Source organism: Hippocampus zosterae, chromosome 3, assembly GCF_025434085.1.
Source record: "Hippocampus zosterae strain Florida chromosome 3, ASM2543408v3, whole genome shotgun sequence".
Lineage (NCBI taxonomy): Eukaryota > Metazoa > Chordata > Actinopteri > Syngnathiformes > Syngnathidae > Hippocampus > Hippocampus zosterae.
Genome location: NC_067453.1, coordinates 6,572,920 through 6,600,196, shown reverse-complemented (window position 1 = coordinate 6,600,196; position 27,277 = coordinate 6,572,920). Strand labels below are relative to the sequence as shown.

Sequence of the window (27,277 nt, the reverse complement as noted above, 5' to 3'; positions counted from 1 at the left end):
ACACTGATTATGGTTAGTACTTGATTGAAGAAGCAAACGATCAAGTTGATACTGTACTTGAATGAGCGCGCACGCGCGCTCACGCTACATCCCGATGTTTCCATACAGGCGCTGTACAGACGCACCTTACGCCAACTTGGCTTGTCCCAGTCTCCACGCCCACACGTCATCAAGAGCGCCTGCTTCTTCATTTTTGATGTTGTCGTTTCGTTTGTCGGATGACCACAGACGCAAGGAGACTGTTTATTTCTCTTTTCTTTGACTTCATCTTCGGGAGCATTTGATTCGGGCTTTCGGGCTGTACCAGCCGATCAGGACGCCCCCTTCCCCGGTCACGTTTCCTCCCTTTCCCCGCCGGCGACCGCTTGGTTCACGTGTCGGCGGTTACGTTTCCACGTATGTAAGTACACCTGAGTCGGTTGCACTGTAATGAGCTCGTGTGCCGGGCGCGCCGCTTGTGAGTGACGCGTTGAGAAGACGTCGCGGAGTTCCTTTCTTGCCTCGTGGAGGAGCCCGAAGCAGGTGGCTCGCTTTGAAAGGAAACAAGGATAATGTGGCGACAATAGCCGTGGAACTGACGCGACGTAGCTTGCGAGGAGAACGCTCCATAGTGAACTAAGTGCGAGCATGCAACCCTGTCTGGGACTGAGACTCTTTTTGTGTCGCGCCATCGTCAGATGAAAACATTGTAATCCGCTTGCTTGCCTTCTGCCACCGTTTAGAAGACTTGTTCAAAATAACCACGAAGAGTTGCCTCACGAGAATTCTGAATGTTCTGTGCCCTTACAACGTCCTGTTCAGAAGAATAGTATGCCTTTAAGACAGTTTCTGTTTTGACTGCAAATTGACTCGAGTAAACACCCCCCCCCCCCCCCCCTTTCTCCTCACTTTTATCCCCCAGGATCTCCAGAGGTCTGGGCGTGAATTGTGTTGGAATGCCGCAGGATCTGACCTTTTAATCAGAGGAGGCAAACCATCCAGGCCCCAAAAGCTCACACTTTCTGAAAACCTGCTGCGCTACGATGCCTTTGAGGCTAAAATGTCTACAATGAAGCATGATGTGATGAAAGACAAAGACCAGAATGTTGAAAAGAAGATGGACTGGAGTTACATTGAATGGGTGGAAAATGAAGTGGTCGCCACAGGTGTGGTCAATGCAGAGACACAAACGGATCGGGAGCCTTTTGAGCACAAGGAGTGTCAAACCAGCAGTCCAGTGTTGATGCACATGGCTCTCACACGGACACACTCCAAGCTGAGGCATCCACCTTTGCTTGATCGTGATGGCATGGTCACACCTTTCTTCCAGTTCGATCGGCAGGCTCCCGGCCGCATCTCCACCTCTCCGACCTTGAGGAGGATGAGGAGCACCCGGCGTCCCGTGTTGGACCCCCAGGATCCTGCAAGGATGGGGAGTACCCAGGAGGAGCCCTCCACGGCATGCCTATCATCACCTTTACACAGAGTAAAGTCTCCCCTCGCCGCTGGTGGCCAGATCTGTCATGAGCATCCACCAATTTCATCCTGTGGCCGACAGAGAACCAGATCACATAGATCAAAGACCTTTGACAATGGTATCGCTTCCATGAAGCCACAATGTCACAGTGCTCATCCTACTGTTATGAAAGGTTTTGGATTTCCCGATAGTGAATTACAGGTGAGTGGTGGCATATTTAGTTTGTTTAAAAAAAAATAATAATAATGGTGGGGTCAACCACTTTGGTTGGTGACATCAGTAGGTTCTGTCTTTTTTTAAAAATTGTTTTTTAAATTCCAGTCTCTCTTCCTACAGCAGTAAAATTTTCGCCCCAACACCAAAAGTAATTATGGCTTAACCGTAACTGGTACATGGGACATGAAACTAATAAGCATAATCCAGCCATACTGCTAGCCAAGCCTTTGACAACTTTTGAGTAGAGATGCTTATTTCACATTTGAAAAGTCTCGGGACACAAACACCAAGCAAATCTCTCCCAAAGTATACATACACTGAAATGATAATCTCGTCTCAGTTTACTCACAAATGTACTCGGTGTGGAATCTTGGGACTGTTTAGCTGAACACAAAGCTGATTTACGCGCAGGAAGCCATTACTTTGTTGTATGAATGGCAACAGGTGGAGAAACGGGTACATAGTACATTCTCCCATCTAGTTATTGAATTACTCTGCCTCTCACGACATCTCTGGCATAGATAGATGAAAAAAAAAAATACTACGACCATGAAATGGGAGCATTGCACACGGCATTGCTGAGCTCTGCTGCCAGTGCAGTGGAAACCATTGCAGGTGACGAATATTTTTTTAAAAGCATTGTTTCAAATTGTAGAACTGCATGTTGGAGTTCTTTCCCTCACCAGCGACTTAACACATAAATTGCTTTTAACAAGTGCTGTCAAACGATTAAAACATTCAATCGTGATTAAAAACGCAACTGTCATAATTAACTCATCGTGATTACTCACATTTTTTTATCGTTTCGACATTTCCTTTTATATATATATTTTGTCCTGTTTTTATGCTCTCATCAACATGGAATCATGGATCAGTTTTCTATGTGCAAAATGCAAATATTTACCGAAACAACAATTTCGATTTTCAATTTTAGACCTGGAGCAGTCATTCACACATAATCTCTCACACATTATTACTGTCCATCAACAACAATGAAAAAAATATTTTGTCACACAACAGCTCCTTAAACTGAGGAGTTTCTTGATCATGAGTATGTTTTGATCAGATGATGTTCCAGGCATGTTCATAATACTTCTGGGATTAGTTTTCAGTTCTGGTGGGGTGGGGAGAGCATCATGTTTCCTTTAAAAAAAATGCAGGTTACTAATCATTTACTTCTCCCGCCCATATCTCGATGCCATCATTAGACCCCAGCCACTATATGTGTTTTATTCCGGTGTGGATTTTAATCCCCAGCCTGTCAATTAAATTGTTACACATTCCTTCCTCGTGGAAGTCCGATCGAGCTCATTCTTCCTTGCCCCCTGCGGTGGTCATCCACAGTGCAAGCTTTTGACAGCCAATGAATCAGCAGTTACATGCACTGACAGCTCGGGCCGAGCCCGCTGCTCGCCGAGGCCTGGGAAGTGCTCTCCCTAGGCCCCCGTTCGCGGCAGTCAGCAGTCACCTAATCATGGAGGGGTCAGTGAGCGATGGAAGAAGATAATGGCAGATCTTTTCATCAGCTCCAGCTATTCAACCCGCTGCATTCTCAATGGGGTGCGGGCATTCTCCTGAGATAGCGTGAAGCTTTTGAAGCTGGGCGACCACTTAAAACAGTGTTTCAAATTTGAATGCGTTTGAAAATGATATAATGGCGACATTTGCAAGAAGAGCACTCTGCGTTGGCTGTGGAATGCCGAGTGCACTGTAAGACAAAGCCAGCGCACGTTTTTTTTTTTCTGGCAAGGTTGTTTTCTTCGTGTTTGTTTGTAGGATTAGGCAAAAAATAAAAATACTTGAGTGATTTCCACCAAACTATGTTCTGGCACGTGAGCCAATGAAAAAGCATTGGCGCATGTCTTGATAAAGCTTTTGGTCTTTTTTTTTTCCTCCACTTCGCAAGGGGTTGTTAGTTGTTTTTCCTTAATTACCCTGATACTGGCATATTCATTCAAACAAAAAAGAAGAAAAAGGGGATATATTTGAAAGCTTGAAACTTGGTGGTCATTCAAATTTGATCTTGAAATTTGTCTCCGATTGAATTATTTATTTTATCGTAATGATTATTTTCTTTTTTGCAGGAGAAGGAGCAACACCCGAATAGGTGAGTGTTTTGCATTCTGAGTCAGCATCACCTCCCCACCCCCCGCCTTTTGAGGCGACCCCTTTTTAATATGAGGCATGTACGAACACAAGCCTTCTTCCCTCCTATTGGAGAGTCTCTAATTGTCCCGACGAGCTGGCTCTGTTATGACTGGATGTCGCCACAAAAATCTAATCGGCCCCATCTTGTTCCAACACTTTCGGGCCTTGCCTGATGTCATTGGGCGCCCGTGAACAAACAAGGGGGGGAGGGAGGGGGGGATCTCTGAGCTAAGGAGCCCCATTGAGCTTTCTTTGTCATTTCTGTCTTGGTTAGTGGGGCGCAGTTAAGTTTTGAGAGTCCCATGGTTATGTGCGGACTCGACAAACCCTCATTAATGCCATTTTCTCTTAGTGCCACCCACACCCCTCCTGATGGGCGGCTGGGCTGTTGCCTGGCAGGGTAATTAGGCAGCTATTGTCTCTTTAATTACACGTTGGCACACTACGCCTCTTCCCGTGGCCGAGCCCCGCAAAGACATTGGCGGTGCGAGTTTTGTTTTCGTGCATCATTATTTCTCCTGTAGCGCAAGGGGACAAAGCGCCCATTTTTACAAGGACCCTCAGTAGTCACAGAGGAGGCTTTCTGATTGGGCACAAAGCAACAGCATGTCATTATGAGGATGCTGCGGAATGAGGCGCGCCCACACGCTCTGACCTGGTTTGCGGGCAGTGCTGGTGCCCTTCTTGCAAGCTTGTGTGCTGCTGCCCACCCGCTATCATCTCCTTTCAGATTGATTTGGTATGACTTTACCTGAAAGGATCACTGTGGAAGTTTGACTAGGGTGGATGCCACGAACCTACGCGAGTGCTCTGATTCCCGCCTGTGGGCATTTGTGCTTGTTTGACAGTTGAGCAAGCTCAACTGCAGACACGTAACCTCAGATCTCATTGTGTGCTACGAGGAAGGGGGAAAAAAAGGATCACTGCTGTTTTGCATTTTATCATGGGCCGAGGCGAGCCAGGGGTGGCCGGCGTTCTTGTACTTCCTCTTACGTTTGTTGTCATCAAGACTAACTAGAGTGTCTAAGTGGAGCTTTGCTATGGGTTTGACGTTCAGTGAAGTCGCTTTAATGAAGGATGTTTACAGCGTACTGAAACAATGGTCTGCTTTCATCAGTTCTGATCCCCGGAACATCTTTATCGGTGTTCGGAAGTGAAAACACAAGAGCGGTCAAGTGTTGCTGGCCATCTGTCACGACATGGCACGCTGCTGTGTAGATAGATTGAGGGACAGAGTAGTCAGTTATTGCTCATGGAGTGGCACCTTCCTGTGATCGACTGGCAATCAGCATCACCCTTTAGATACCCTAACACAGGGGTCCCTAACATTTTTTGCCCCACGGACCGGTTTACGTCAGACAATATTTTCATGTAGTGGCATTTAAGGTGTGGCGGATAAATACTACAAAATAATATGGTAAGAGCAGCATGAACACTGTGGTCTTAATAATAATAATAAACACGAGGAACGTCTAATCTGGCCGCAACACTCTGATCGCTATGGCAATGTTTATTCATTCATTCATCTTCCGAACCGCTTAATCCTCACTAGCGTCGCTGGAGCCTATCCCAGCCTTCTTCGGGCAGTAGGCACGGGACACCCTGAATCAGTTGCCAGCCAATCGCAGGGCACACAGAAACGAACAACCATTCGCACTCACAGTCACACATACGGACAATTTAGAGTGTTCAATCAGCCTGCCACGCATGTTTTTGGAATGTGGGAGGAAACCGGAGCACCCGGAGAAAACCCACGCCGGCCCGGGGAGAACATGCAAACTCCACACAGGGAGGCCGAAGCTGGAATCGAACCCGGTACCTCTGCACTGTGAAGCCGACGTGCTAACCACTGGACTACCGGGCCATGGCAATGTTTAATGCCTTCAAAATATGATACAACGCAAATTCAAAGTGCATGAAAATGTCAACTCACCACAATGCCGAATCAGTGCGAGCCCCGAGTTTGATTTTCTGCAACCGGGCGGTCCCATCTCGGGGTAGTAGGAGACATTGACACCTGAAGTCTGTGCTTTATGTGAGTCTACTTCGTAATTTTGTTTTAGTCAACGTCGCTGCACCCCCCCCCCCCCCCAATCACATTTCGGAAATAGCAACAGTGCTGTTGTGGCGATCTCAGAGTATTCAGCCATAACTTGAATCCAGAACACCAGCAGAGTTGGTGTCTCAAACATTTACGATCTCCAGCAGTTAATTAGACTCATTTAGCAAGCTCCGGCGTTTTGTTTTTAGCGTAATCAGTCACGTGACGGAGAAGCGTGGTTTGACGTGCGTCAAGAGTGACACAGACGGGTGTAACGGGTAATTTTTCAAAATAAAATATATTTCGTATTCCAAAATAAATACAACGGAATTCATGTAAATTCTTAGTGTGCGGCCCGGTACCAAATGCCCCGCGGACTGGTGCCGGGTGGATGAGAAGTGCTCCACAATCGTCGCGTGTCTCTTTTGACACAAATGGAATGAAACTTTGACATGGTTGGCACTGTCAAAATGCCAGAAACAGACAATTGGTGTTTATTTTTTGCACCCCCCCCTCCCCCCGCCGCATGTGTTGTAAATGGCCAATTTGCTGCGCAGCGCAGATGGCATTTCACTGGCATTTCAAGAAGAATGATAAGATGGAATTTAGTTATTTCCTCCTGACGTACAGGAAGTATTGTCTCTATCAAACCGCCATTACTTATATACATGTAAATGTTACAAAAAACGAATCCAAAGGCATGCATCATATTTTGTGTCATTACGTTATTGAGTTATGAGACAATTCATTCTTCATTTACTGGTAGTTTTTCTTTCTACTTCAGGCTGGAGGAAAGGAGGCGGAGCTCCGTTGTGGTCAGTTTACCTGGCTTGGATGTTTCACCCGGAGATCTGTTTGTATCCAATGGCGCAGCTGACGTACTAAGCAACTTTTCTGGTATGTATATAAAAATAAAAATTGTACAGTACTTTGTCACACCATCTGGTCAGAATACCAAAGATAGCTTTCACTTATATGCTTCATCACAACATGTCAGTCCACATATCTCTCGTCTTAATCTGCCAGTTAAGATCATCACTCAATCATCGCAGCTGTCGACTTTAGCATTTATACAACAGAGGTGCGTGCTGTTAAAAATGTCCCCAGATGTATTTGAGTGATGATTTGTAAAGCATTTTTAGCTTGTCACCTTTCAATCCCATCACACCAAGGAGCTCTCTCACATCGGCCACCTCATTTGTAACTACAGTTTGCCAGCGCATCGTTTTGTTTCACATTCATTTCCCTTTGTGATCGTCACTCTTTTGTGTGTTTTTACAGACACAAAGAAGTCAAAGTGGCCTTTTTCAAGGCGAAGCACAGTAAGTCTTATTTGTGGTTTAGCAGCTGTTGTGTTCACGGCTTCTTTTGATGTGTGTGTGTGTGTGTTTGTTGCGGTCTCGGCATTGTTCCCTGACCCATTTAACAAAGCAGATTAATATGGCTGCTCATCCCTTTTTCCTCTCGCAGAGTTTGCAATTGGGGGAAATGCTCAGTGTAGAAGTTGAGCCAAATTGATTCGTTTAATTTTTGATCATGCAAGACTGGGCCTGAATGCGCACAGCCGCACGCATTTTTGCTTCGGTTAACACACACACTCAAAAAGAAACATAACACTTTTTTTTAAGTTATGAATTTTTAATTTTCAGACAAAAGGGAAGTCCCAAACATGCATGTCGGTGTCGGATATTGAAGGATATCTCTCAACAGTCCAAATCCAGGACTGGCGGAACTGTGACCTTCAGAAATATAAGGTGAGAAATGGCCTCTGTCAGCAGCAGCCAGAAGCACCGCGCTATTTGTTGTGTAAATATGTCTTCACTGTGCTGCGAGGGATTTTTTTTTGTTTCACTCCATGCATTATTCACATTGAGAGGATAACATCCAGATTTCTAATACAAATAGAATCAGTGTGGAACCTGCTACTCTGAAATAACAAGTTTGTGCAAGAACCTGCTTTTCTTGGCAGTAACCCTGCAGCGTATAAATATCACTACGCACTGCGCACACTTGAGTGGATCCCCACGGTGGGAAAAACATCACAGAATGCGATCCATGTTTTACACCAAAGCGCTTTCTTGCCATTCTGTCACTCCGATCTTGAAACTAATTTCTCAGCATGAACTGTGCTAGCTTTCGGTACTTTTTGTGCAGGACTACTCCGTAGCAGAGTTCCTGCAGGACCAGTCGTCCCAGTGGAGCGCCACTCCTGACCCTCTGGGCTTTAAAAGACAAGAGGCCATCTGGGAGCTGTTCACCAGCGAGTGTGTTTACTTCCTGGATCAGCTCATGGTTCTCAAAGAGGTGATTTTCACCACACAATGGCTCCTCCCGCACGCGGGAGCATAAATAAACACGCCAAACCGAAATAAAAACCCGACACCTGCCGCTTTGTTCTTTACATTTTTCCCTCTGAATTCCTGATGCTGAAGTCTTTTGGTTTTCTGTCTAAGCCGATTGTCCGTCGGACTCTTTTGTTGCATTCAGGTGTTTTTGGCGACACTCACGAACCTTCAGATGAGAACCTGCCTGGCTGACATTGACGCCTGGAGGCTGTTTGCGAACCTCAGTGAGCTTTGCCTGGTGAGCTCAAACGCCAACACAGCAGACGGGCCCGATAACTTTGCACGTATCACTTCAATAAATCATCAGCCGTCACGTTATCAGTCTCTTGTGTGGCGTCTGGCTTTTGTTCGTCAAAAATAATTGCATAAAGCACTCGCCTACTTCAGCTCAGAAACAACATGAGATGTCGAGACCATCTGTAACTCGCAATGTCGCGCGTGAGACATTGGATGCCATGGAAACTCGGGCATTGATTTACCGCTCATTTGCTGATTGTGATTAAAAAAAGAAATAGTAGATATCTTGATGCAACGGCAGGCATTTCTTTGTTTTGTGCAATGTAATGTGTATAAAGTGCATCGCCACTGGACAGTCACGCCATGTCTTTCATTGCAGGTGAGCTTTGGTTTCCTTAACAACTTGCTGCGCGTCATCAAGGACTCGTTAGACATCGCCGATGGTAACCGAGCCCCTCTGCTGGAGCTCTTGAGCAACGTAAGATGCCAATCCACTGTCACTCCTTCATTTCTAAATCTCCTTACATGTTAGCCAAACATTTCACATAAACGTTTCCAGAATGTACTTTTTTTTTCTTCTTCTCTTTGCTGGACCAAAACAAATTCTGATTTCACTAGTCAAGTCAAGCCAACAGTATTTATAGAGCACTTTCAAACAGCCATCGCTGCATACAAAGTGCTGTACATGGAGCGATTTAACATACACAATAAACAGTAAGACTCAACCTTGACAAATAAAATGCCCCTATTGAGTCATGTAGCACAGAAAGGCTTTGCAGTGACTCATGGCTTCTCACGGGCCTCTCCCTCAAGCATTTGATGTCATGGACTCTATTCAAATACATCAGCCACATGCGTTAGTTTCCGCGGGATGAGTTGACACGGTGTGGCAGCCAGACAACAATGCCACACAGCATTCAAGTGAGGGATGAGGAACTGCGTGCCAGCAGTTACTTGCTTTGCTTGGAAATAATTAGCTGTGGATAATGGAGAAAAAAAAATCATTACGTGACACGTCAGCCTGCTGGTAAGGAGAAACCTTCCATTAGACAAGCTCAAATTATTTCAGACATGAGTGTTGTCAGTTTGGAGAACATACCATTCGTGACTACACCCCCTACATTGACCTTGCACAACCTGATGGTATCCATAAGGTATCTTCTAAGCTGTATCGTCCTAAGATTGGTCCTTATGCGAAAAGGTATATATGTTATAAATAACAAAATCCACAAAAAATATTTTTGACATATTATTTTGTTGTAGATATTTGTTGTATCACATTTATACGCTCAATTCCAGCTGCGGCCTACCTGTGTGGAGTTTGCACGTTCTCCGCGGGCCTGCGTGGGTTTTCTGCGGGTACTCCGGTTTCCTCCCACGTTCCAAAAACATGCATGGCAGGCTGATTGAACACACTAAATTGATTGAACACATTTATAAGCATTATTTGGACTACATCAAAAACTGAAAATTTTGGGAAAATCACATTTTAAACCTGCAGTACCAAATTTGATACAGATGAGTTAATGTACTGTAAAGAATGAGTTACATAATGAAACTGCATGTATCAAATATGATATGAATGGCGTTGTAGGGTTAACAATTTCTCTTAGATTAGCACAAATTTCCAACTGTGCTGCAGCTTACCGTACTTTTTTTTTCTTTTGCAACCACAAGAGCACATAATTAGACAGCAGACCTACAACAAAGCACTCTCCCGGCATGAATAACTCTTCGCTTGTGTTTTCAGCATAGGGACAAAAAAGACATTAATTATTCATCGAAGAAGAAAATAAGAACCATCTTGGTTTGTCATGTACATGAAATTTGAGTCATCGGAGAACACTTGAGCAGGGGGCCAATTTGAGTGCCCGGGAATCGGTTTGACGTGTCGGTCGGTGTCTTGCTCAAGAACACTGCGGCTGTGTGTCCAGGCAGGTCGATCTTGAACCGGGTTTCCCATGGTGAAGATCTTCACCATGGGAAAACCCGCTTGGCTGCGGCTTCCTTGTCATCCAGTTAAGAGAGTTTTTGTTACAATTTAATTTAAGGCTACAGTGCCAGTATTTTTTTAGCCAGGCCAGATTTGATTCTCAATTTTTTTCCCACATAATTCAGACATACTGCAATGCTAATGTCTCTTTTGTCAGTGAACTTGGTGTGGTTTTCTTTCTTTAATGGGAGGCTACCCACGTCTGCTTTTATGATGTGTTTATCTGCCGTGTACTAGCTGATGTGGAATTGCTCTGTTGGCAGGCTTTCCGGCAGAGCATATGCCACTGCTTGCAGAAGTACTGCCTCAACTACTCCACAGCTTTGCTTTATCTGGACAGCCTCAAGCCCAGAGAGGACTTTGGGTCTTACGTCAAGGTACACGAGGGCACTTACACTGTGCATGTACGTCAGAGCTCACAAATTACCCCCCCCCCCCCCCAGGGATCAATAAAGTATTCTAATTCTGAAAGCACCTTGAAAGGAAAGCTACAAACATCCTGCCGATGTTCTCATTATATTGCTTCCTATTTGTTCTCAATGATGTCACGCATCACCTCTTGGCTCTTACGTTGCTTCTGCCGTTCTCTGCGTTTTGCCACGCAGTGGTGCGAGGGCAACAACCAATGCCGCAGGTTGCAACTGCGCGACCTGCTGGTGGCGCCGTTGCAGAGGTTAACCCGCTACCCGCTGCTCCTACGGAACATCGCCAGGAGGTTCCGCACGGAGGAGGAAAGCAAGGATGCGCAGGCGATAGCGGAGCAAGTGGACATGTCTATCTGTGAGCACGTCCTCCTCTTCCTCCACTCAGACAAACGACAGATCGGTTTCTCATTCAAGGACGTGCGCGTTCTTGTAAGGCTTGCCGCCATTCCTGGAAAGTACTTGTTCATGAAAAGGTGAATTGACCAATGCACCTCAGGTGCCATGCCCTCACCCGTTTTAACTTGATGATTAGGAAGGCATGTTTGTGCTACAAACAGGATAGCCCTTTTTCTGTTGGGCAAAAAAAAAAAAAGCCACACCCCGCAGAGGCTGATTTGCATGCAGTACTTCCCGCAACCCTTAAAGAAGGTCAGAGTTGCTCTGGTGAGGTAACAAGGAGTGTCCTGTAGGTAGGAGGAGTACGTCTTTTATAAATTAGTCAGCTCTAATCTATCAGCGTGGTCTCACACCCGTGTTTGTCAAGCGACTATCCCTAGCCAACATGTCGGGACACGCCGATATTTTGAAATGCGTTCGAAATGAACCAAAGTACACGAGGACACCCAAAGCACGGGTGGGTGGACTTTTGCTTTCAGGGGGCCGCATTGGATTTTGAAAACGGACACATAGCCCCGGGGTTTGTAAAACCACAAAAACAAGGGCATCTGGAACAAAATAACTTATTCACAGATGTACAACAATGAAATGCACTGTGAGCGACACTCGCTCAACGCATGGCCCTATTTGAACATCAGTGGCTTTTTTTTTTAAAACATGGTTTTTGTCATTCATTACATGAATAGCAGCATTTTTTAGGATCAAAAAACACACTTGCTACCAACTACTGCAACACATCAATAGCCATACTGTGTTGGAATGTGAGATGCCGAATCGTGTCCGACCTCCTACTTCATAATTGACGGGACAAGCCAAAAGACCCCCATGTAACTTTCTTCTGAAAAGCTGTGCTGGTTTGAAATTGAAAGCGCTGCCACCATCTACAGGAATTTGGTCTCTCTAACAATAGTTGATAAACTTGAATTTCACTTCACATGGATGAAAGACAACACTTTGACGACGATGAACGCCATAGAAGCCAACGAAAGTTAAATAACCCATGACATGACAGCCATGTTTCATTCGATCCGTGGCAATGCTTATCACTCCAATCATTTGTATTGCAAATCAACCTTTACCAATTAATTGTACTGCCGTTAATCCAACCCTCTAAGCTTTTCTTTTTAATAAGAGAAATTACATGCAGTAATAACATAAATCTCTACAGTAAAACATTAAACAGTTTTGCAGTATGATGTCATGCTTCAACTCTGTGGTCATTATGCTGCTCCTTTTGATATGTGCGCCTTGGCCACCAAGGGGCAGCATATTGTATGCATACTGAATACATGATGATGAGGAAACACGAAGACCATCACAGCTAAATTGCTGTAAAATATTTTTTTTGCGGTGCATAAATAGTATACTGTATGCCTGTAATAATAATTATTTGCTCCGTGTTCATGTGTTGCCGCACCATTTGTGTTCAAACATCAGGTTAGCCAGACCTTCACACTTTGTTGTGACGTTCAATGTCGTGGAAGACTTTCTTAAGGTCGCTCACATCAAATGTTTTCACTCAAGATAAAGTAAAAAATTTTAAATAATAACGATTGGCTCGCCGCTCCAATCATAATCCAGCCCAATGAACATTTACGTCATAAGAGTCATGTATATTTGCTGCATTCATGTAGCCATCTTTCAAATTTGATCTTTTTATCAGTTTATTTTATTACTTATTTAATTTGTTTCATTATAAAATAAAATATTAGCAGATTAAATAAAATGTTACATTGATTTATGAGCGTAAAAAAAAAGCAGGCTGCATTTGATCCGTCTCGCTTCACATCACATCTGGCATATGTTCTCCTTTTCGTTCACGTTGTTCAGCTCTTGTTGAGGCTGCTCCTTAATTTAGGGGAAAAGCGGTGCTAAAAACCGAAAGAAATCCATTTGTTATCGCCAAGGCAAAACCATGTTGAAGGAGAAGCGTGAGATGAACGAGAGTCTTTGCTTTTACAATACAATACAAATACATCTTAATATATCGAGCACTTTCACAACAGTGGCAAAGTAATGAATGCTTACCAAAATAAAAAGGCCTCCACAGACGGATGAGTGTCTTTGCGGCGGCTCAAGTAACCTCCGTGGGAACTTCGCGTGAAATTGGAACCCGGTTACTACAATAGTTGTAGAAAGTAATTATTGTGAATAGTGTCATTGTCTTCCTTCCAAGGTGACCTGGAGGGAAAGGTGAAATGGTTGGACAACTACCAGAAGGTCAAACAGCTGAGAGACGCGCTGGTGTGGCAGCCTGTGTGGGAGCGGGACAAGCGGGCCTTCATCCCCGAGGTCGGTGATGCCTAATGCCGGTCGTCTCGACTGGAAACGTTTGAGCGGCCATCTTGGAACATGCTCGAATTAGTTCTTGAAAACCTATTCGTTGTTAGGGCTAAACACATTGGGATGCAAAAAATAAAAATAAAAACACTTTGGCCTTTCAGTAGGCTTTAGTTCTGAGGGTGTGCTCGTTTTTTGTTTTTATTTTCCTTTTTTTTTTTTAACAATGGTGTGTAAAGCAGTGCTAAGTGTAGTTGACGTTTACTTATCGTGTTGTGAAAAATGAAAAGTTAGAAGTATGAAGCCACAGATTTGTTTGCACAATTGTTGTAGCGGTAATCTGATTGATTTATGTTTACGCCACACTTATTTTGTCAAATTTTGCAAGTCAGCCTTTGTAAGTTAATAATGAAAATTTAAGTAGATAAATCATCTATCATCTTAATTCATAGTTCATTCACCTATATTTTCGAGGAAGCCTAACCTTTCAGACACGGACATTTATGTAGAATAAATCTGATATTGTTGATTGGAATTGAGATGAATTTATTGCTTGTGAAAAAAAAACTGCGTTTTTAAATCGCAATATTCATGGGGGGGGGGGGGATTGCAATTAAATTAATTTAGCTAAATTATTCAGCCCTATTCTGTATTTATAATACCGATGACATGATCCAATCTTGTTCTTCTTAGGCTGTGACCTCAGATAACACTCTTCATTTCTTCACAGCCCATTCTGTTGTCTTCTTACAAGAAACTCGGATGTGATGCGGTCACAAAATGTCAGCTTGCAGCTCTGATGTTGCTGCTGCTTCTCTTTCTTCAGACCGTGAAGCATCTGCTGAAGCCCATGGCACTGGAGAATCTCATTTCTCACAGATGTCTGCTGCACAAAGGCAAACTGGTGCTCATAGGTCTGCCCGTCTGCTTCTCGGACGCGTTTGGGTGAGCGTTTTGAACGCGCTCTCACACCGTCTTCCTTTGGCTCCCTTCCAGAAAATGCCAAGCTCATCGACATCTACGTGTTCCTCTTTGACGAATTCCTGCTCATCACCAAGATAAAGAGAAACAAGAAGGTGTGTAGGCACGTCGTCGTCAGGCTCACGAAACTAAAAGGGAGTGAAGCTGTTTTTATTGGAAACACTTTGACATTCTATTCCATAGGTAGCATTCCACAGCTCCACTCGAGAACTTCTTGACATCTGTTCTTCTTTCACCTGTGAACATTTATTGTAACCCAGGAGAATTTTGAGCTTTATTCACCTGCTGCTATCCTTCTCAACCAAAGTTATAGTCGACAAAAACCAGCAGAAAAAAGTTAGGAAATCAGCAAAAATGCATTTAAAACGACCAAAATAAACAAATAAAAAATCCTCGAAACAAACATGCTATATTAAGAGCGCAAATATCATACTTTGTCTTTCAGTGTTGATTGTGCTCATTTTGGTATTGCTGCATGTCTTTACAGAAGGAAGGTGTTTGTTTCACTTGTCACTTGAGTTATAAAATCCTTAGTGACTTTTTTTCATCTTGCACTCAACAAAGACATACTTGGAAACAACAACAAAAAAAAACCCCTAAAACGAATACGAATGAAAACTAACCGAGAACAAAGCATTCAAAAAAAAAATTACAAACTAAACAAACTGAATTAAAAAAAAAACAAAAGTCAAATAAAACTAAAATGTAACAATAATGAAAATCCCAGTCTATTTGAACCCTTTCTTCATAACATGACTTTACATTTTCTTTGTGCCTAGAGGTCCATCGGACCGGAAGCCAACTCCCTGCGCTTGGCGCAGAACCCAGAGCTGGATCAGCTGCTAAAAGAAGGATGCACCTTCACGGTTCTCGACCAACCCGTCTCTTTGGACAGACTCCAGCTCAGGAACATCGATCAGTTCAATGCCTCAAGTAATAAAAGAGTGTCGATATGCATCAGGCTGGTTGTGAAGTTTTTTTGTCGTTTAATGGATATCATTGTCTGTCATTCTTTTAAAGCGTCAGGACTGCCTCATTCTTTTATAATCACGCACCAGAACCGCTACCAGCAGTGCATTGGTGCGTTTGTCCTGCAGGCTGCATCAGAGGCTTCCAAGGTAAATTCAGGGATAGGATTTGGAATCTTTTGTCTTCATTTGCATTCACCGGCACACTTTGTTTGTAGAGATTTGCTGACATGTTTGTTTCTTTCCAGCTCAGCATGTTTTGGATAAAGTACTCTGTTGTTTATTCATGGATACCTTTCTGTCATTGCAATGATGATCGTGTTTTATTCCAACGATTGCAGCAGAACTGGACTGTCCCCATGAACAAAGCTCCATCCTAATCTTTGTTCCGTGACATGAAAAGCGCCACTTGGGCGTGAACCTCATATTATACTTGCGTGTGGAATGTTTGTTGTCCAGAGAGCGTGGCTGTCAAAGATCGAGGAGGCTGTGTCGGCCCTGCTGAAGCTGGACTCTCAGCATGTGCGAGTGAAGAACGCCTCACTGTGGTTGGAGTCATCCCAGATCTGAAACACCCCACTGCACTAGATGCTGTCGCACACGCTCCGTTGTCCACGTACTCGTCAGTGTCATCAAGGTCTGCACTAGCATATCCGGTACTGTTCAGTGAACTGCTGCAGTAATGTACCATTAAAACTTTGGTCATGTAGTACAACTTGTTACCTTGTTTGTCTTCTTACACTAGGTATAGGAGTATCACATTGGGTGTTCATGTGAATTTGCTTACTTTTATTCAGATTTACAACAGTGACTATCGAATGTTGACTGGACTGGTCCAATCCCTGGCAAAAAAAAAAAAAAAAAAAGAAATTGGTTGTTGAATTTTGTAGAGAACAGACATGACGCCAAACTGTCATTTCAAACTTTCTGGCTTGAAGAAACATTCAAAGAAATCAAGTAAAATGTGGTAGTCTTGTTTTATCACAAGCAGAAGGAAAAAAAAATATATGGACTAGCTCAATTCTGAGGCGAGAACTTAATTGGGCACCCCTGGTCGAGACAACTGTTAAAGTAAACAAGAAGAAATATGTGGTTTAAGTGTTATAGTCACAAAGTTGCCATTTGAAATGACTATTTTGGTGTCATGTCTGTGATCTGCATTTTTTTTCCTTCCTTCTAGAAAATGACACGATTCAATCATTTTTGCCAGGGGTTGTATTATTGGCAGGAGTGGCCTTACTTCTTGTATGGATGAATGGGAATGGTTCTCACTTGACCAATTTCTGTCTTATGTACAACGTATGTGGGAATGCACATTTGTGCAACGAGTCTCGTGTGTGTAATAAACCCTAAAAATATCGAAAACCTTCAACACAGGTGTGTAGAGTGTCCACTTAGTTTTTACATTTTTATACACACTGCACATTATACTGTAGTTTGTGTATACATAGATCTGAGTATTTCCATAAGTCCTTGGTTAAAATGAATTAACATTTGGTTTTGTCATCAGCACACTTGTTTGTATTTAACCTACAAATCAATTCACGTGACACCTAAAATGGTTGGTGGGCTAAGATTACACTGCAAAATAGAAAGTTTGCAAGTTTTACAATCTGTAATGGCTCAATGAAGATGTGCAGAGAACTGTATTCATTTTCAGCCTACAACTCACACATTCCTTGCATTCGTTTTTTGTTTGTTTGTTTGTTTTAAATGATGTTCCAAATGCCATGCAAAAATTTAAAAGGTCGAAACATGATCGAACGATGAATGTTTTATTCGGCTTGTCATTGTAATGAATTAGAAAATGAACTAATTCAAGTGAGAGTGGATTACAACTGGTTTCTTTCTTGTCACTATTCAATACGATGACATGTTGGCCCACCTTGTACAGAGGTAAGGTGCATAAAGGCACAGGCCTTCACTCACAACCAAAGCATTCAAAATCATTGTTTCGCCGATTAGCATGCTTGACAGCGGACGGGAAGAACAAAAAGAAGAAAGCAACTGTTCAGTGCGTAATGTACAGGTTTGTACTGGGAAAAAAAATGCACACAAATTTTATGTTTCTCTTGTTCAAAGCATTTGATAAAGAAGAATTATGTCAGCCCGCTGTTGGAAATAAGTATCCCAAGAACAGAAATGCTGGCTCTTGTTGTAGTAATTGGATTAGCTACTGTGTGGTCTCTCGGCAGACTATTATGACACATAACATCGTCAAGGTTCTCCTACCAGTCTGAGGTAGACATAAAATAACGCAAAAAGTGTGTGTGTGTGTGGAACTGAGATGGGCATTCTAAGTTGCCACCCGATGCAACATGTCTTTATATATAGATATACCAATTTTTACAGCCTGCTTCAGTGCTTCAAGAGGTAACAAATGACTGACAACTGTGAGGATAAATTAAATAAGGGTTTGAAATCTTACAGGTGGGAGACAAAACGGGCAATTATAAGTGCAGGTCGTGCATGGTGCATCCTGACATAAGACAGCAAGCCTACATTACACACAGGCACACGCCCGGCAGTAGTTAATCCATCGAAAACACACGCACACACACAATGACTGCTTTACCAATTTGAAAAAAACAAGCACCACCTTTTGAAAGATATTCACACTCAAAGATAGAAGTGTGGCACTTTAAAAGAATGTCATTCACAACGTGTAGTGCTGTGTTGAAAACAGAACGTGATAAGGTGATTGTACTGAAACAAACTTTTTTTTCCCCTCTCCTCACATTCTTTGGTCACGGTATACAACAATGTTAACACGCGCACGCACGCACGCACACACACATACAGGCTGCCACACAAAGGCAACATGCAGTAACTAATCTGACATTAGTGCTTCAAAAAGAGATGCCCAAAAATGAAATAAGTCATGTGATGGACACTTTTTTTCCAGGCGAGTGTTATTTCACCATTGTGGCATTTTACCTTTGTAGATGACTTTCACAGATCTGAACTATTAACCAAACCTATCAGAGCAATTCCCTTGACAGATGGTGTCATTATGTAGAAATAAAAATATAGATTTGTGGTTTTGTTTCTTCATTTCTAAGACAAAAATAGTTACTTGCATTTACATTTGCGCGGCAGTTGTGCTTTTCTACATGACTATTCGTGAATGACTTGCCCAGTGACGCCTTCAATGTCCCGTCGGCTTTTCAAGCCACGTTTATAGAAGCAAAACACTGCAACTAACGACAACGGAAAGTCATGGGTGATGTTTACTTGCTTCTGTCGCCCCCTGGTGGCCGTTCACAGACTCCGCAAAGGCACAAAAACATGTCCACACTACTGTATTCCAATTGCTCTCACGTCATCGCGTAACTCCGATGCCTCGCCATCAAAAGGCCCACCTTTTCTCCACAATACTGTCTCTGTCCTTGTTAGTGTACATCTTACAGGAGAAAGACAACTTGAGTATTTTTCCTTCAGCGTCAACTCAGCCTTGCAGGTCCTCAAAGCACGTCTCACACACGCGCACGGCTTTTTTGGAGGACGGCGTTAGGGCGTTCCTTGACGAACACTCAGCGCAGAAAATGTTCCCGCAGTGTCTGCAGTGGTGCTGCAGGAACATCACAATTAGACAAGCCGGTGTGAAAAAGCCTCCATTGTCCGAGGAATTCATTTAACAGCAAGGTTATTATTGTGGTTGAAGTTTGAGGTGGCGCACAATCGGCATTAGGATAACAGTATTTATTATTTATTTAGGATAACAGCCAAATATTTGCAAATGCTCAATTAGTTCCATGAGAATCGAAAATATTGGCTAAATCTCCCAGTTCGAAGTGCAATGCAAACTAACACCACCAAAATAAACATATTGTTTAAAATGAATTAACAACACGTTTTAACAGTGACAGATCAGAATTGCATCATTTGTGAAAATTGTAATAGTAGCCTAATAATTTTTTTTCTGTCCAAGTCAAGTTTATTATTGTTACCAAAAAGGAATAACTAAAGCTTTAAAGTATTTTCATCAATAAACTAAGACATTTTTTTTTATTTAAAAAGGAGATAAATGAAAGAAATCTAATCAGAGTGAAACTGTCCTTTGTTTTCATCGTAGTCAATACCATACATGAGCTTTTGGGGTTCATTTTTCAACATATTCATTTCAATACTTACCCATTTTTTCCCCTCTCTAGCTTGCACTTGATGAAATACTGCATACTATAAATAATAAATACCAAAAGTAATAAACTTAACTACAACAAAGCATTTTTGAAAAAATAAAAACAAATCCGATCTAAAAACGAAATAAAAATTTAACAGAATATAAACTACAAGGAAATAAAAACTACCGGTATAACGAAACATCTTAAATTAGTAGAACCCAAATCCAACTAAGAGTATTGCTAATTCTATTTGAGTACTTGCCAAGTACTGATACTGGATAAGGCCTTTAAATGTGATACATTTCACACAGTCTTGACACACATTTCACTTAAATACTTAAAGAGTTGTGGCTAGACAACTGAAGTGATACATTATCACGTCATCACTCTTCTCTTTACACTGGATTGTTTTGAAAAAGATGTTTGTTTGTTTTTTTATGAAGATTATTATGTGTTAGCTCAGGACCATCCAAAGCCATGTAAGTAATAGTGGTGCAATCAACGGGGCATTTGTTGTCATGAGCCGTGAGATTGTAGAATCAGAGCATATTTATGAACAACTAGCTGGTTCGCAGCCCCCCGGGCGGCTCATCAGCTAGTTCCTGCGGAAGGCTTGTACGGTGGGCCTTCGGCCCACAAAAGTGTTGTTGCTTGGTTCAACTTTTTGTTCATCTTCATTGCTTATCGCGAAAATAAAGAGATGTTTAGCTCTCCTAAATAACTAACAATTTCATTGCAATGCTTGTGGGTAGACAACATTTTTTCGCTAAGATGCCCGCGCGATCGTAGTGAGCCACTGCCTGAGCGGCGCAGTGGTGGCGCGGTGAAGTAGGTACATTTTGAAAAGGGACAGACCGCGTGCGGGACGACGCGCAATATATATATAGATAGATAGAAGACTGTTTGGCTCATTGTAATGTGGAGTGATCATGTGACCGGTGGACGAATTGCTAAAAAAGGGGAGCATGGCCTGCAGATTTATCTGCATTTCCACCTTACCCTCCTGATAGTGACAGAGAAGCCTTTGCCACATGCCATGCAGTTCTGCACCTCGTGATCCTCTGCCCACTTCCTGGTAAGACTTTGGGACTTCTTAATCTTAAAAAGCAAACACAGCAAATGTGAAGAAGGCTAAAGCTACTGTATTTGGATTTTTCCTTTTTTTTTTAAATGTCTCTCCCTAACCTGCAGCGACTGGTTTTCTCGGCCCAGCTCCTGCATGGCTGCCGTCGTGTCGTCAACTTTGCGCCTGAGTTCCACCACCTTGGCCTGGAGTTTCTCAATTTCTCCTTCGCCCTTGACGCATCTTCGTTGCAAAAGACAACCACATACACAAATAAAACCGGTTGAAATGCACAATGTGTTGAGATTACGAATGTGCGCAATGAAATGGTTTGCGCAATGGCATGATCATATATTCCACAGGAAGGCTGACGTACTTTATCTATATTCCACCGAGGGGCGAACAATTGCCGCCTTCCTGATTTCTGTCTTCTTCTGATTTCAGTTCATCAAGCCAATTTTAATATCACACAGATAAACTTTTAAAATCAAGTCAAATTCTGTTTTCCTTTTTTTAAGAGCTAAACTTGATGATACTCATACTATGCATTGGTCCACGTCACACAATTTTAGACGACACCACCGGAACACACCTCTCCAAAAGTGCGCGTCTCTCATCCTGGTTGTGTTGTACGGTGGCCTCCAGCACAGCGATCTCCCCCCTCAGCTCGTCTGTCTGCTTGTCAAGCTCAGACACACGTCGCTGGCTACCCTGCCACTCTCTCTTAAGGGTGGCCACGTTTTCATTTAGCGCTGTCACCTGCACACCAAGTTTCGCCTCCACTTCCTCTCCTCGCTTCACCTGCTCATCTTTGGCTCGCTTCTCAGACACCTACAAGAGGAGGTGACAAAGACAGCCTTTAGATCTACTGAAAGATATCTGGTAGATTTGAGAGCAACAAGAGGACAGCACTCCCTTCAGTGTAATATAAGAACAGGTTTTGCCATTATATTTATTGTTTGCACAAAGTACAGAGAATAAATACCTCTGAGTAATGTGTTGCTGGTCCACATCTTGAAGTAGCAGTTGTTTGGTTTACAATAACCTGAAGAGCTATCCTAATTTCCATCTACGGCTTTTTATTTTTTATGTTAGCATGAAGCTAGCAGCCTTTCATTCGCGGGCAACTGTGAAGTAATTTTAGAACATCCCAAATGAACTATATTTATACCACCAGTAATTCAACAAAATACATTAAATAAAGCAGGAAAAAAAATTATATTCCTTAAATTCAACAAATTAACCATTTTCCCGAAGTGAGATGCTGATGCGCGACAAACCCGTAAGTGTGACTTCTCTTTAAGTGTGACTTCACTTTAAGACAACAAAAGCGGGTCTCTCTATGGAAAGTGTACAAAGTCAGTCAGAAATCCATTCGGAAAGCGACATTTTAACCGTATCTGAGGGTATCCATTTGTTTGGAGAGTTGGAGGAAGGGGTAGATTGTGGGCAAGATGTATGCTGGACCACACACACAGTACACAAGCCAGCTGCTCAGGATGCGGAAAATGTTGTGCCCGAACAACCGGATATGGGAGTGGAGACGAGACCCATTGGGATTTGAAGAATGGTTAGCAATATAGGATGTGGTTATTAGCCTAGCGTCATTGTTTGCAATTTAATGCTGTGTGGTGCTGTAAATTGCGCACAATGGGATTTACCTACTTGGTCCGTGTATTCCTGCGAGCACTGAGGGCACACGTCATAGTGGGTTGGTGTCCTACATTGTCATTGCTAAGGTAGTTCTGTAGTGTAGTCAGCCGCTTGGCACATTATATCAGCAGCATGTTCATGTTCATGTCAACTTTATTGTCAAATGTGCAACATACTGCTCAGATGATTGTTAGTTGGTGCCCATTAAAGCCCATTTTCATCCAGGTACTTATATAGTTCGAAATACTTTCGTACATGATTACATACATACATACATACATACATACATGCATGTATAATACTTAAGATCAAATGTTTCCACAATCACCAACCAGAGTTATTCATTGATTATCACACCTACCTTTTTTGCTAATCCGGGTGAGAAAATGGGTCTTCAAAAGAGCTTGTAACAAGAATGCTCGTCGACACCGGTGTGAAATTCATTCACTTTGCCAGAGCGAGACTTTATCATTCCAATTTTCTGGTCCATTTATGTGCCCTATTTTCTTTTCGCCACTGAAACAACTGTTTGCCTGAATGTGAACAGTGCTTTGCCTCACAGCGCCGAGGCATTTCGCCGAATAACTCGACGACAATGGCAAAGAACAGTTAACGGGACAATCAAGAATGCAGTGCAAAGTCTGACTGGCACTCGTCATTCTGTAAATGACGCCACTAGCTGAAGATTGATGAACAAAAGCATTTTCGCTGTTAAGCGCAGTGTTATGAGTCTATGAACCTGTGTTGTTTGGTTAAAAAATAAAAGACAACAGTATGCTTGAAATAATTTTAACCGTTAGTATTACCGTAAATTCTACTTTTTTCCCCACACTTTCAACACTGCGGCGTGTAATATGAAGCGGCTTGTTAATTTTTTTTCCATCGCGCGCAGGAAAAAAATGGACCAGTAAAATGAATGAAACTACTCATTCATTTTATTGGTCCAATGAAATTGTATGATTACCGGTAATCACAACTTCCTTATTTCAGTCTTCCTTCTAACCCTCATCAACTTGGAGATTACCAGACGAAAAGCATATGATGCAGCTTTTAAACTAAAAGCGATCACTCTGGCAGTTAAAGAAGGAAATCGAGCTGCTGCCCGTAATCTTGGAATAGACGAGTCGATGGTGCAGGCTCCGGCAAGAACAACTGAGCCAGTGTAAAAAGACAACCAAAAAGACCCATGCACATTTGATTTGCCCATCACTTGGACTGTAAATAAAAAAGGTGACTCTTCCGTCCGACTGAAAACAAGCGGCCACGAGAGAACACATTTTACTTGTGTTTTGAGCTGCGCAGCATCGGGCCTAAGGCTGCCACAGATGATAATTTTTAAGCGGCTGACTATAGAAATAATTTCATACATCTTTTCCCATTTATATGAATAGCATTATTCTATTTAAAGCCTAGTGGGCTGCAGTATTTCTCCTCATAATTACGCAAATGCGCATCAAGATCTCTCTTTGTCTGGCCTCTTATTATGTGTTTCAGCGTACTTTCATTGTGCAAATGCATTTATCATGCTCATAAAAATATGGATATTATTTCAACCTTAAGAAATTGTTGCGTTTTTTTTCTGTGGGGGATCAGGGGGGACCACGTACGCGGCCTCACCCGGAGGCGGAGCGCCTGCGTCTCTGCCACCTGCTCCAGGCGCCTGGAGCAGGCGGCAGGGACGCAGAAGCAAACCCCCACCTACTCATTGGCCAGCGGTTTATAATACGGTGCGGCGCATGTAATTACATAATTGATTTTTCTTCATAAATCTGAGCATGCGGCTCTTAATCAGGTGCGGTCTTTAGCCCCGAATTTTTTGTACTCAAAAGATGGCTGGCCAAATTTCCCTCTTGACGTTTAAGGTGAAATTACATGGTGTGGGCGAGCCAGTTCTCTTTTGTTTATGTGTCATGAAATATCAACTGGGAATGACAAACATCTTGAAGCAAGGTAGCATTGCCTCTTATTTAGAAAACCGTTTCTTTTGTTTCCTTCAAATGTATTTAAAGCGTATGGAAGGGGTCAAAAGTGATCACAAAGATTTTCACCCAGTGCAGCTGGGTCTGGAACAAGCTCCCCTGAAAAAACAGTTTTATCAACCGCACAAAAATTGTGCAGGATTTATTTCTTGACTGGGCCTACCAGCTGATTTTGAAGATCTTTGGTTTTGGCGAGAAGCTGATCCTCTCTCTGACTGCTGCTGTCCCTGGTGGTCTGGTGCTCTTTCTGTTCCAGTAGGAGGTCGCCCTGGGCAGCCTCCACCTGGCTCTGCAGCTCCAGTTTTTGCTGGATCAATAACTGCTTGGCTTCCTGCAACTCTCGCAGCTCCTGAGGTGCGACACACATGCAAAAACAACAATTTGAAGGATTTGCATATGTTCATAATTGTCGATGGGGTCACTCGCCACTCACTCTGATCCAGCAGCTTTAAGATGGATTTATACTGTGGGTCTAAGTGGGCAATTCCTATTTTGTCTTTAGAACCATGTAGAGTAAGGCTAAGACACATTTCACGACAACTTCGTCGAGCTGAACGGAACAAATAACTGTGTTTTTTGAGCCATGTATTTAAAAGCGTGACTCTTCGAATACTGAGTGTTTCCCCGAAATTATGACAGTCAAAATAATGAGAAAGCTATGACAATAGTCATACTCAAAGAAAACAACCTTGCAAGGAACTGACCGTGTCACTCCTCTCAGTTAGTATTTTCATCTCCGAAGTCAGCTTGGCATTGTTCTTTTCCAAGTTACTCTTGGCTTTGAGCAGCTCCTCCATTTTGCTCCTCTCCTTCTCCAGATCTACCTTAACTTGACCCTGAACAAGTATCATCAAGCAGAGATTGTACTTGGCTTTTGATCTGCACATCATTGTCCTTAATGTTTCAGAATTAGTCACAGCAGACAAATGCTGGCCATATACTGACCAGTTACAACATGACGACTAGTGATAGCCAGTACAAGAGCCGTGTTAGATAATATGCCTTTACAAAAATCACAGTGTTTAGTATACTCACACTGCAAGAGAGGTTTTGATTTAAGATAAACTATGTACACAGTAATTAAGATATCTTTTATTTGTCCCGCAATGGGGAAATTACAGTATGTATTATCTTAGCAATACTGATAGATGAATCATCTTCTTAAAGTGGCCCTCCTATACTGTGCTTTTACCGGATGTAACGACTGAAAGAAAAAGTCTGCCACACATCTGGTCCAGCCAAGGATTTGTTTTGAGAGGATGTTACATTTGTGCAATGTCTCACCTGTTGCTTCTGGAGATCTTTCAGTGACTTCTCCTGCTGTTGGAGTCTCTGATCTCGACTACCTAGCTCCTGCTCCAGAGAACTCCGGTTCTTCTTTAGCTCCTGGATCTGATTTTCTAAGACAGTCTGATGCGTCTGGTTAGCCGCCAGGTCCTCCTGGTTCAAACGTAGCTTGTCCTCTGATACCTACAAGTCAGTAAATGTTCATTGGTGAAAGGCTGTTTGTGATATTACTTTGATTCAGGTGATCATATCATCTTTTCAGGATTGTTCCCTTTTACATGGCCTACAATAAATATCCATATTTTCCCGATGATTGGGAATCTTTGGTCTGCGGTAGCCATTTAAAAAAAAAAAGACCGATACATTATTGTTTAAAATTTTAATTCTCGATATATAATGTTTTGTTTGCTTTTGCATGGCCCTTTTAAGGGCCAAATAAAAAAAGATGATACATGGAGAAACCTACAAGCAGTAATTTCTCATTCCTGCATTGAAGGGAAAACAGGGACTGAAGGCCCTGAGGTGCAGGTATCCGCAAGTGCAAGACAGAGGTTGAACTGAACCTTCAAGGAAGAATGTCTATCAACTGGAAAAGTGTGCTTACAGATGATAAAAAAAGTCCTTTAAAAGTTTGATTGGAGCCAACTTCAATTTATTATAGTTTAGAGCCTCGTGCATATTGGCAGCTTGAATCATTTTCCGAGAACAACACTTTAAAACTTTTGTTAAAAGTGACACTAATTATTTTGTGCATTTAGTCACCTGTGATTTTTTAAACCAGATTTTGGTTTGTTGATGTCTTGCATGGCTAATCATTGCCTAAAATAAGTTTGAATGAAATACATGGATTATTCTGTTAAATATAGTATATGTATTGTCTTTATTTACGAATTAGAAGAGTCCAACCACAATGAAATGCATTACTGTTGTTTCAGCCATATATTTTGTGGGGTCTTAAGTGAAGAGTAACTTTGGTGGTTGCGATTTATAATCCATCCATCCATCCATCTTCTACCGCTTATCCGGGGCCGGGTCGCGGGGGCAACAGCTTTAGCAGGGAAGCCCAGACTTCCCTCTCCCGAGCTACTTCTTCCAGCTCTCCCCGGGGGATCCCGAGGCGTTCCCAGGCCAGCTGGGTGACATAGTCTCTCCAGCGTGTCATGGGTCTTCCTCGGGGTCTCCTCCCGGTGGGACATGCCCGGAACACCTCACCAGGGAGGCGTTCAGGAGGCATCCGAATCAGATGCCCAAGCCACCTCATCTGGCTCCTCTCGATGTGGAGGAGAAGCGGCTCGACTCGGAGCCCCTCCCGGATGACCGAGCTTCTCACCTTATCTCTAAGGGAGAGCCCGGACACCCTGCGGAGAAAACTCATTTCGGCCGCTTGTATCCGGGATCTCGTTCTTTCGGTCACGACCCATAGCTCGTGACCATAGATGAGGGTTGGAACGTAGATCGACCGGTAAATTGAGAGCTTCGCCCTTTGGCTCAGCTCCTTCTTCACCACGACAGACCGATACAACGTCCGCATCACAGCAGATGCTGCACCGATCCGCCTGTCGATCTCTCGCCCCCTCCTGCCCTCACTCGTGAACAAGACCCCAAGATACTTAAACTCCTCCACTTGGGGCAAGATCTCCCCCCCGACCTGGAGGGGGCACTCCACCCTTTTCCGACTGAGGACC

At 43.0% G+C, this 27,277-nt stretch overlaps 3 protein-coding genes across 4 annotated transcripts in view; 2 read left to right on the top strand and 1 right to left on the bottom strand.

Moving 5' to 3' along the window:
* bmal2 (basic helix-loop-helix ARNT like 2) overlaps window positions 1-27,277 on the top strand; it is a 210,575-nt gene that overhangs the window by 39,516 nt on the left and 143,782 nt on the right. The window lies entirely within an intron of this gene.
* Window positions 109-16,380, top strand: plekhg7 (pleckstrin homology domain containing, family G (with RhoGef domain) member 7). Its single transcript, XM_052060867.1, has 17 exons — window positions 109-400; window positions 902-1,657; window positions 3,757-3,779; window positions 6,646-6,758; window positions 7,143-7,183; window positions 7,511-7,615; window positions 8,016-8,165; window positions 8,349-8,444; window positions 8,823-8,921; window positions 10,700-10,813; window positions 11,042-11,216; window positions 13,434-13,549; window positions 14,364-14,451; window positions 14,534-14,613; window positions 15,298-15,451; window positions 15,539-15,636; window positions 15,946-16,380. The coding sequence occupies exons 2-17, from the start codon at window positions 1,040-1,042 to the stop codon at window positions 16,054-16,056; spliced, it is 2,181 nt and encodes a 726-aa protein (XP_051916827.1). The 5' UTR covers window positions 109-400; window positions 902-1,039; the 3' UTR covers window positions 16,057-16,380.
* The window catches only part of eea1 (early endosome antigen 1), a 32,549-nt gene continuing 22,517 nt past the window's right edge, over window positions 17,246-27,277 (bottom strand). For both annotated transcript variants that reach the window (XM_052060801.1, XM_052060802.1), the window contains exons 23-29: window positions 25,590-25,775; window positions 25,010-25,141; window positions 24,469-24,654; window positions 21,266-21,504; window positions 20,796-20,916; window positions 20,610-20,708; window positions 17,246-19,057 (exon numbers count right to left, since the gene is read on the bottom strand). In XM_052060801.1, the coding sequence (XP_051916761.1) occupies window positions 18,935-19,057; window positions 20,610-20,708; window positions 20,796-20,916; window positions 21,266-21,504; window positions 24,469-24,654; window positions 25,010-25,141; window positions 25,590-25,775 (1,086 nt within the window). In that variant the 3' untranslated portion in view covers window positions 17,246-18,934. The remainder of the gene's footprint in view (window positions 19,058-20,609; window positions 20,709-20,795; window positions 20,917-21,265; window positions 21,505-24,468; window positions 24,655-25,009; window positions 25,142-25,589; window positions 25,776-27,277) is intronic.

Bases quoted from the DNA above. Each gene is read 5' to 3' on its own strand.
- plekhg7 (XM_052060867.1), top strand. From the start codon at position 1,040: ATGTCTACAATGAAGCATGATGTGATGAAAGACAAAGACCAGAATGTT. The intron at 8,166-8,348 runs GTGATTTTCACC...TGTTGCATTCAG, and splicing joins AGCTCATGGTTCTCAAAGAG to GTGTTTTTGGCGACACTCAC. The intron at 11,217-13,433 runs GTGAGCACGTCC...CTTCCTTCCAAG, and splicing joins GCAAGTGGACATGTCTATCT to GTGACCTGGAGGGAAAGGTG.